A 10,177-nucleotide genomic window follows, 5' to 3' on the forward strand; every position below is an offset into this window, starting at 1 on the left:
GAAGTTCACTTTACAGAGCAACCATCACATTCTTCCAGAACATGCTCTTTTGGAAGCAGGTAAGAGAAAGAGCAACGCAAGAGACCATGAACAATAAACAGACTTGTATGGATTTGGTTATTTTGTTTGTTTTTGCTTTTAATAGACAGAACCTATGCTTAGAATGAATCCATTTTGCAAAAGTAGTTCAGACATTAGGAGTACAGGACAAGCAGATGGCTGAATGCAAACAACCCTCAAAGCAGCTGCTACAAATAGGATCTCAAGCTGAATAAAAAAGTTCCCCAAAATGTAGTTGGGAAATGGTAAGCAATACAGCATACCCCAGCAAACCCCCAGGGTGTAGGGCTCAGCATTTCAAAAGCTAACAAACTTCCTACTCATGCGCCTAGCACAAGGCAGACTACACACAGACGAGCTCAAGCAAGTGATCAGGTGCCAGCGCTCAGGGTGCTGTCAGCAATACGAACATAGCTGAAACTGCACCGCTGCCTGTCCTGTGGTGCTCTGCACCCACCACAGCTGCTCTTAATACCTTTGGGCTACACTGCCCAGTGGCAGCTGCCAGCTGGGGAGGGAGATGAGGACATAGCTACCCACAGGGAACCATCAGGCAGATGGGAACAACAGCCTCACCACCTCACAGCAGGCTGGTCTTCCAAGAGCAAGAACATGAAACTTCTGCACCCAAAAGGCAAGCATCTACTTCTGCTTTCAATCCCAGATTCCCCACTTCATTAACAATGGTTTGGTTTTCCTATGAGCCATTGTTGTTATGGTGCAGTATCTTGGCATCTAAGGTTGTTAAATGCATTATCCTTATTCTAAACACACCCTTCAAAGCTGAAAGTCAATAAAAACCCAACTTTGCCACTTGGTATTATATGTGGAACAACGTTTGAAGAACTAAAGTACTCCTTAAAACAAGGAAAAAGCAGATAAATGCAAGACTTCCCTGTCAGGTAGGATTTTTTTGGTTTGTTTTTTGAAAACCAAATACAAAACCATGGGAGATCATGAGCAATAAGAGACTGAAAAAATACTACTTGTGAATTAAATAGGGAGGACTAGGAACTGGAAAAGTTGAATACATGCTATTCAGGACTGAACAGACATTCTATTATGGTACAAAAACATGACAAAAAAGCAAACAAGAAGTTTCTGAGGGAGTTTTTTCCAACTTCATGTTATATGCCTAATAACTAAAGATCCATGTTTTTCATAAACTCTTTCATATCAGCAATTCTGTTACGTATTATTTACTCCAGGAGATATGGAATCCACATGGGTCTGTGACTGGGCTGAAAATCAAGAACCTTTGGGGATTAAATATTGAAGACAAACAGCAACAAAGAGCCACCATAGTTTAATTAAACACTGTGCTAATGAGAGCACAGAACTTGCGCAAAAGCAAGAACATGCTTTTAGACAGCTATAATATGTGTTAAGAAGAATGATAAACTTAAAAGTTATCTTGGATGTAAGAAGCCTGATTTCTGAAGCACTATAGAGGATAAGAAAGGGAGTTTTATCTCTACTGTCCTAATTACCTAAAAGTACATAAAAACCTTACACACCTCTGTTCCAGAAAAAAGAGTGGAAGATCAATTAGCTTTATAGACAACTGAAATTCAAGCATTGTTTAGTATCTCAAACCAAAACTTATCTTGTGCACAATGTGGCAGAACAAGTCTCAAACAACAATTCTAAGAATAATAATAACAAAAATCAATCTTCTATTATATCAAGACGCACGCATTTTTATAACACACATGTATTGAGTGATTCATGTAGATTTTGCTTACGTGTCCAAAGGGCCTTCTCTTTTCTACTGGATGTGCTGCTACTTGATAAAGCTGTTCTTCCAGGAAAAACTTCAAAATGTTTTCTAGAAGCCCACTGGGGAAAAAAAAATATTCCGATCAGATTTTTTTTGGCCAAAACAAGAAATAATGAATATGGATTTCCTTTAAAAAAAAAGTAGTTCTGTGGAAAAAATAACACTTCTCATGGAAAATGACATGGAAGGAAGGGAAAAAAAAAGAAAAAAAAAAAGACAGATTCATGATAAGAGTTTAAGCTTCCAAAAATCTAATTACAGAAGGAATATAAAGCACTATCCTCCTATCATTAAATGTAAATTAGGGTAATAATCACCAAGCTTGGGAGGTAGTTACTACGATAAACTGACTTATAAAAATACAGGATGAATAAATTCAAAAAGACTGAATTTTAACATCCCCAAGTGTTAACATAGTATTTCTGAAATCACATGTTGCCTCAAAAGGGAGGAACTGTTAAGAGAAAAATGAGCAGGAAAAGGGACTGTGTAGAGGAAAATGTGCAGGAGAAGGCTGGAAATGCACGCAAAGTAAGAAACAAGTGACCCATCCTAATTATCTCTGATAGCAGATGCTGCTAACAGATGCTCTCACATTATGCTCGAAGTACAGTTGTGAGAACCAGAAATAGATACCAAAGATGCTAAACTCAAAAAGATGCATCCCTTGCACCTCAAAAAGAGATACTTAAAATATTATTCTAGACTGACAAAGCACATTTCTTCCAAGTGCCTCTGCATTATGAAGCAATCCAAATGTATACTAAACCCTTTGCTCAAGGAGTTAATATTAAGGCTTTGCAGGTGTCAGCAAGAAAAACATCAAGACTTATTAACAGATGCACAACCCTAAGAAACAGTTTATTCGAGCCGTATTCGTAGTATAACAATTACTGTTTGGTCTCATTTACCTTAGCTAGACTCCAGTCAGTGGAATTGTACAGAAGAGTAAGCTACTTGGAAAAATCAGAGTGATATAAGCATTTTGAACCACCCAAGAAGTTTTAATATTAAAAATAAAGGAATTGCAATTGACTTCAGTTATCTCAAGGGGGCATGGATCTCATTGCTCTTGGAACTGTTTCCCCCAGTATAGGTTTAGCATTTGTGTCACAAATCATGAAAGCTTGAACAAAATCAGATGTAAAATATCTGTATCTCTTCCGAAGTAAATAGCTGGAGCAAAATGAAAGAGAACAGCAGATCTGTACATGAACAAGCTTTCGGAAGTATAAATAGCCTGGTGCAAATTAGAACTTTCTGATACTTTCAGGATGCTAGAAATCGTGAAGGATTTCTCCAAGCACGCCATTATCCAGAGTAGCATCAAACTTTTTGGTGTCTGATGAATGTAAGTGTCTGCAAGATTATAGTGCCTCATGTCCTCTAGCCAGAAAGCACGCTGGAGAAGGAGAGCTCTCAGCCTTCCTTCCTGAAACCGTTCCATATTTCAGTGGAGATCTTAGAAGACAAAGATCTGCATGGACAAAGACAAATCACAACTTGTGTAGTGCCAGGATTTGGGCACTGCTTTCAGTGCTTCAAGGACTTGTTACACACCTTACTTGAAACAACCACCTCACAAAATGCGTAAGTATTCTTCAACAAACAAACGCCAGATCTCTTCTGCCCCCTGTAAAATGCAGTGCTGCAGCTGCCCACAGCAAGCAGTCAGTAATTACACCCCAACTGACTGCAGCCTTGAGCCATTACACTCAGAACAAACTGCTGCTTTGACTTTTCTTTGGAATCTGTGAAAAGATCCAAGACTATTAATTCAACAGCAGTCATTCTTTAGTAATAAATAGTAATAATTCTGCAGTGCAATTATTACTGTATTGTGTGGTGTTTCGCTGCCTAGCACAGTAAAACCAACACAGTCCTTTTTTTTTGTCCTTTATTTCAGATTCCCCCAGTAAGTTCAGAACAGCCCTACAGCCGGTCCAACCTCCCTGACTATTCCTACAAATGCTGTTATGAGCAGAACAGATGGGAGTAGCACAGTATCAGTTATCACTACAGAATGTACCGTGGAGAAGCATTTGCATGCACAAGCATCACACTTTTTTTTTCCCTCTTGCATTCAATACCCATTGCCATCAGCATTCAGGAAGAAGAGAAGCAAGACCAATGATTTGGTATCTTCTACAGGGAGCATAATCCTGTAGCTGTGCAAATCAGCTGAAAAAAAACAGCCTGGACACTAAATCCTGGCCTCGGCAGGACTTGCACCAATGCCTCCTGCCCCCAAAGCACCACCAGAGCCCCTACACTGTGGCACCTCGGTGGCTGCTGATGCCAGCTCCCCGGCCAGCCCAGTCCCACTGCCCCAGAGCCCCGTGCCCCCAGGTGAGCCCAGCAGCCTCCCTGATGGGGTGGGCACGTGCCTGGCTCCCCACACGTCCCCCTTCCTGCCAAACCCCAGCTGCACGGCCTGCAAGTGGGAACTGCGCTGCCAGTGAACTGCTCCTAGGGCGGATTTCAGTAGTGTGAGGCTTCTGAGCAAAGCTTAACACACACAGAACTGTTTTGTTAATAAATAAAGAAAACTATGAGCTTACTATAGCTTACTTTGGTCAAATCTGATGGCATTTGATGATTACCTCCCTAAGCAAAACAAGCACTGTGCTGAGATGCCAGTGAAATATCTGCCTGTGCTGAGGTGGGAGCTGTCGGGTGCTGACAAGCGGGCTCTGCTCAATGAACACAAACGGTGCAGAGCACAGGGGGAGCTCCCTGGGGCCAGGTCCAACTCTGCCTGCTCCGTGTGCTCGTGGAGGGGAGCCTGAGGTGCGTGGCGCCGTGCCTGGGCCACCGCAGGGCACCACGACCAGCCCCCAGCGCCAGCTGGTTAAAAACCATGGGCAGCGAGCCGAGCCGGGCCTCCAGCGCCTGACACCTAAAAGCCGGGGCCGCGGGCACAGCGCTCTGTAACGCGGGGCGCTGTCACCGGGGGGAGCTGGCGGCCCGGCTACCCCAGCGCCCAGCCAGGGCAGCGGGAGGCGCCAGGGCAGCGGGAGGCGGCAGGGACCTGGGGCTCAGGGCTGGGAACCGTGCACAGGGCGCCGCCAGGCGCTGCTCTGGGGCACCCGCCCGCTGTGGCAGCGGCCCCACGCAGCGCCACAGGGCCCGGGGCTGGGCCGCCGGCACCGCTGAGGGGCCGCATCCCGGGGCCGTGCGCTCTGAGGCGCCGCCGCCGCGCGGAGCTCCTCACCCCGCCGCAGCCTCCTCCGACTGATCAAGCCCCGCCCTCAGCCCCGCCCCTTAGCGCCCGCTCGGGCGAATGGGAGCCGCGCTTACTGAAGGGGGCGTGGCGAGCGGGAGGGGGGCTGCCCAGTAGGGCGCGGCATTGTTGGGGGGTGAGGCCGGACCGGGCGGCCGGTGGAGGTGGCGGCGGGGCGCGGCGCCGTGAGGGGCCGTGAGGGGCCCGCCCGCTGCCATGAACTCCCTGGAGCAGGCCGAGGGTGAGTGCCCGGGGGGCGCCGCCACAGCAACACGGGGGGCCCCGGCTCCCTCCCGGCTCCCCCCCGGCTGGGGTCGGGCTCTCGGGGCCCGGCGGGGCGCGGGGCCGCGGGCAGGGGGCGTTCGGGCCGGGCAGCCCCTGCCCGTGCTGCCTCGGCGCCCGGCCGGGGGCTCCCTGTCAGAAGGGCGGTGAGGGCGGCGCCAGGGCCGCGTTACCACGGCCGAGGTGCCCGGAGCCGGCCCCGTGCCGCCGGGTGCTGCGGACCCGGAGCGTGTCGGTGCCCCGTTGCGGGGAGCTGTTACTGGGCTGTAATTGCCGGCCTGGGCTGGGCTTCCCCAGGAGGGAGGCGGAGGCCGGGCCGTGAGTGCCGGGCTGTTGGCAGCAGTTGGGGCAGGGTGCTGCAGCCCTGCCTCCGTGAGTGCACCTCCAAACCTCCCGGGAGGAAGCGTAAAACCTGAAAAAATGCCTTAGTAATGGCCACGGCCGGTGTGCTTCTTCTCATCGCGATCTCTAATCGCTTTGTGGTGGCACTTTAAATAACTTAGCGGTAGTTTTAAGTTGGAGGAGAGGATTTTCAGAGTGGCGTTAACTGAAACGTTTCAGCTGAAAGCCTGTGTGTTCATGCTATGAAAGATTTAACGCCAGGGAGAATTCTGTTTTTGACCGGAATGTTGTCAAATATTGACCTTGTTTTACAGAAGCTTGAATCTAAAACAGAGTGCAGGTGAAACCACTCTTTGTAGGCAAGTGTTGGGTGGCAGGCTAGGATTTTTAAACAAATCAGAAGTATAAACTTGACGTGCTGCTCATCTTTTAACAACGACCTCGGGGAAAAATGATGGTGATAAGGAGAAACATCTATTTAAAGAAAAAAAAGAACTGAAGTAAGATCAGTGAGCTAGTGTTTGCTGTGGGGATTATATGTATATTTGTATCTCTCTCTGTCATGTGGCATTAAAGGTGCCTACAAAATAAAGTCCTCAAAGCCACACTGCTACAAATAACCCTTTGAACAAGTAGCAAATTGCCAACCTCTTTTTCTTTTTTCACTGATATATAGATAATAGAACTTACTGGCTTCCTGATATACTTAATACTCTAAAATATGTTACTTATTTGCGTGGAGGGGCTGTTTAAAGTACTCTAAATCCAACTCCAGGTATTCTTAAAAGCTGTCTAAAATACTCCGGTTTCTTAACTACATTGATTTTACTTCCAATAAGTGGGAATGTTTCTTGCATTTAGTATGCCTTCATCATTATGCATTTTTGCTAGAGTTGCGTGAAGCTACTCTGACTTTACTTTTCATTTTTCATTTTCATTTCATCTGAATGATCAATGCGTTGTTTTCTCTATCTAAGAAAGTGATGTGCACAGGGAAAAAGTCAATTCCTTTGATCTTTTACATCACAATTTGACTGAATAGATGAAGATCTAATTATGCTTGCTGTGTATCCTCCTCAGATCTCAAAGCTTTTGAAAGAAGACTTACTGAATATATTGCATGTTTGCAACCAGCTACAGGACGTTGGAGAAGTAAGTTTGATATTCAAGGGATGAATAAGATTCTATTTTACAAGCATTTTAGATTTGCCAGTGTGTCTCTGATTTGTTCTTGCCCAAACAAAAATCTGTGCTTAAAGTCCCTTTATGGGTTCTGTGGCATGCATACACTCTGCAACAAGGCAGTAATGTGTAAACCTACAGTTAAAATTCAATGTTTGCCTGGTTATTGTTCTTTAGAAACCATGTAGTGGGCTCCAATGACAATTTCCACTGTTGCCTGAACGCAAATTTGACAAATCAAAAGAATGTTGTATGAATTAAAGGGGTGAGTTTATATCCAATATTCACAGTGCCAGTTGTCCTGGCAGATATGTTTTTAAAACTAATATTCTAGCCAGAGGGCAAGACAGAATGTGCTCAAGGCTGAATTATTCTGGAAGGAGTTGGGACATGAATATGTTGTGTGTTTTTTTTCTCCTGTTTTATTTTGGATTGTTGTTGGGTTGCGTTTTGTTGCTTTATTTGTTGTTTGTTTGTTTGTTTGTTTTGCAGGCTTGTACTGCCTACTTAGTCACTTTGGTTACCGGAACCAAACATGATTGCATTAGATAGTCCCTATTAAAAAGAAGGTGAAGAAATTAAAACAGTGAGGCTTGAAGCAGAAAGAACTAAGGGCAGAATATGTCCACATCTGTTCTAACAGAAAAGTTTGAAGTAGGGGGATGAGGGAAGCAATGTTCCCTTGATATGCTTCCAATTTTGGGGTCAGTAGTCCGTGGTAGAAACATAACTGCTTTTTGGTTCTAAGGTTCTGCTGAAGTTTCCATGCAGAAATACAGAAATATTATTCCATAATACAAAATACAGAAATATATTCTGTATAGAATACAGAAACTTTTTAGTACATATAATTAATTTAAAATGTAGGAAGACTGAATGAAAGTACTTTTACACACAAAAAAATATGCTTAAGAGCCACTGTTGAAAAATAAATGCTTTTTGATGGGGTGACGTAGACTGCTCATGGCTCTCATTCTTTCTTTTATCAGCGATTCTGATAGTGGTATCGGTCTGCACAGCAACTGGTGCTTGGAACTGGTTAATAGACCCAGAGACACAAAAGGTAAAGATTGTGTTAGTCCTGAAGCTAATCTGCTTCGTAGCTTGGTGCTGCAGCTAAGTGCTGTAGTGCCTTGAAAGGCAAAAGGCTAAAGGTGCTTCTCCCATGACACCGGGAGATCATTTTCAGCTTTTGAGCTGGCTGGGCTAGTTGTGGAATATGTCCTAGGACAGAGCCTGCCAAAATGCTACTACGTGAGTCTGTATCTAAAGAATTGCTCACAAATGTGTAGAAATGCCTAAGAGCAGTGTTTTCTGAATTGATTGAACAAGATAGCTTTCTGTATGGTTTAAGAAAGTAAATGCTAGGACTAATCTGATTTCTTTCCTAGGTGTCCTTTTTCACATCGCTTTGGAATCACCCATTTTTCACAATTAGCTGTATTACCCTAATAGGCTTGTTCTTTGCTGGAATACATAAAAGAGTTGTGGCACCGTCAATGTATCCTTTGATCATGTTTGTCAAGTTAAGTGCTTTAGTTATTAGTGGGGGCATTAGCATATGCTAATATTTACCGTGTGCAAGCGTTAGCTGCTTTCCTTGACACACTGCACACAGTATAGCAGCCCGATGTCGAACCGTTCTGGCAGAATATAACATGTCCTGTGATGATGTAAGTGTTGGTGGTTCACTGCCTAAACCCTTTTTTTTAAGATGCCAGTAATTCAAAAAGGCATGCAAGGTGTTTTTTTCTGCACAGCACTTATGTATGCCGTATCCAATCGTGTGGGTGTGTGTAAAGAATACAGAACACTTAGTATTTCATGTGTCTTTTTAAACGTAGCCTGTAAAATTGAAGTGCAATTATTAGGCTCAGCTTTCAGGATCTAAACTTTATTTTTTTTCTGTCTTGCAGACTGGAAAATTAATTTTGAAACCTAGGCCTCACGTTCAATAAGGGCTGTCTTCCTTCAGTTTTTTCCACTGCCATGGAAACCAAAAATGACCTTTTTTCTAAGGTAGTATGACAGTAAAAAAACAAAACCACCCAAACAGGACTGGATGTCACTGCCTAGGAGTGAGAGTCTTACACAGTTGACAATGAAGGTGTGCAATATTACTTTCTTGAATATTTATCCAAATTCTTTGTTATCATATCAGTGCTTTTGCTACTTCTGATTACCTCTTTTTCAGTATTAATGTCACTTTTTTACTTCAGCTAAAACAGAACATGCAGGAGAAGTATGTAAATTGGTTATAAAGTTGAACTTGAAAATCAAACCTCATTTGTGTTACGTCTTCGTAAGCTGTTGTAAATAGCAGACTAATGCCAATGTTCAGGGAAAAAAAATACATGCTACATGGATTTTTTGTTGTTCTCATGAACAGTATTGAAAGGAACACTTACCATTCCTGATGTTTTATTAGCACACTTACTCATTACAGCTGTCCTTATCTCCTGGTCACTTTTTGGGACTGGTTAAAAGGCTTGCAGAAAGTCTGTCCGTCTGTGCTGGAGAGAACTGCTCTTACTATTTAAGAACTTTACAAATATGTTGAGGATCACATTTGTCAAGTTGTGTGTGTATATAGAGTGCACCAGCCACTTTCGTTGTGGTCACATGCAGCTCGTTGATTGACCTGGTCACAACACTGCTATTTTAAGATTTTAACATTTTAAGAATTGTCTTAAATATGCTTGCACCATCCAAGTGATTGTAAAACTGTACCGTGTCTTAATTCACAAGACCATTCTGGGTGGGTTTTATGCTGTGATAGTCCGAAAATGAAACTAGTATTCCAAATGTGTCGCTTCAGGTTGGGTGAAGAAAACGTAAACCGTGCCACAATAAAATAACGAGGTGTTATTCCGAGTGTTAAAAGCAAGGCGTGGATGTTACCTGCGAGAAGTGTAACTTTTTGAATAGCTTAGGCCGTGAAGAGTTGTAGAAGCTGTTTCAGGTGCCTTTTTCATTGTTTTGAACTCTTTCAATTGACTGCAAGTGCACAGCTGCCGCACCTTCAGTAACTACAAGCTGGCCGGACTTTTACAGGCAGCCTGTCCGAGTCAACGGTGACATGAAAAATCATCCCTGCCCCTTCCTCTCGTCCCTCTGCCCGTCCGTGCTTTGTACCTGCTGTATGTTTTGTGGGTAAAGGTGGATGAAATAAACCCTTTGTACAAACAGCTGCGCCCTCCTTCCTGCTCCGGGGCCCTGGGGGTGGCGCTGGGCGGCGGGGCCGGGCGGGGCCGTGCCGGGCTGTGCCGAGCCGCGGCTGCGCCGTGCCGCACACGTGGGGCTGCGCC

General features: G+C 44.5%; 1 protein-coding gene across 2 annotated transcripts; it reads left to right on the forward strand.

Annotated features, from left to right (window-relative positions):
• The first annotated feature begins 5,209 nt into the window (after positions 1–5,209).
• CNEP1R1 (CTD nuclear envelope phosphatase 1 regulatory subunit 1) lies at positions 5,210–10,073 on the forward strand. 2 transcript variants are annotated; one of them, XR_014318371.1, is made up of 7 exons: positions 5,210–5,304; positions 6,768–6,839; positions 7,859–7,932; positions 8,261–8,370; positions 8,488–8,542; positions 8,786–8,976; positions 9,688–10,073. XR_014318371.1 is itself a non-coding variant. In XM_082770346.1 (6 exons), the coding sequence occupies exons 1-6, from the start codon at positions 5,280–5,282 to the stop codon at positions 8,825–8,827; spliced, it is 378 nt and encodes a 125-aa protein (XP_082626472.1). In that variant the 5' UTR covers positions 5,210–5,279; the 3' UTR covers positions 8,828–10,073. The 2 variants fall into 2 exon arrangements, 1 of the variants encoding a protein (XP_082626472.1); XM_082770346.1 differs by having other exon boundaries at positions 8,786–10,073.
• The last annotated feature ends 104 nt before the right edge of the window (positions 10,074–10,177 follow it).

Source organism: Aythya marila (assembly GCF_965140915.1).
Source record: "Aythya marila genome assembly, chromosome: 12".
Lineage (NCBI taxonomy): Eukaryota > Metazoa > Chordata > Aves > Anseriformes > Anatidae > Aythya > Aythya marila.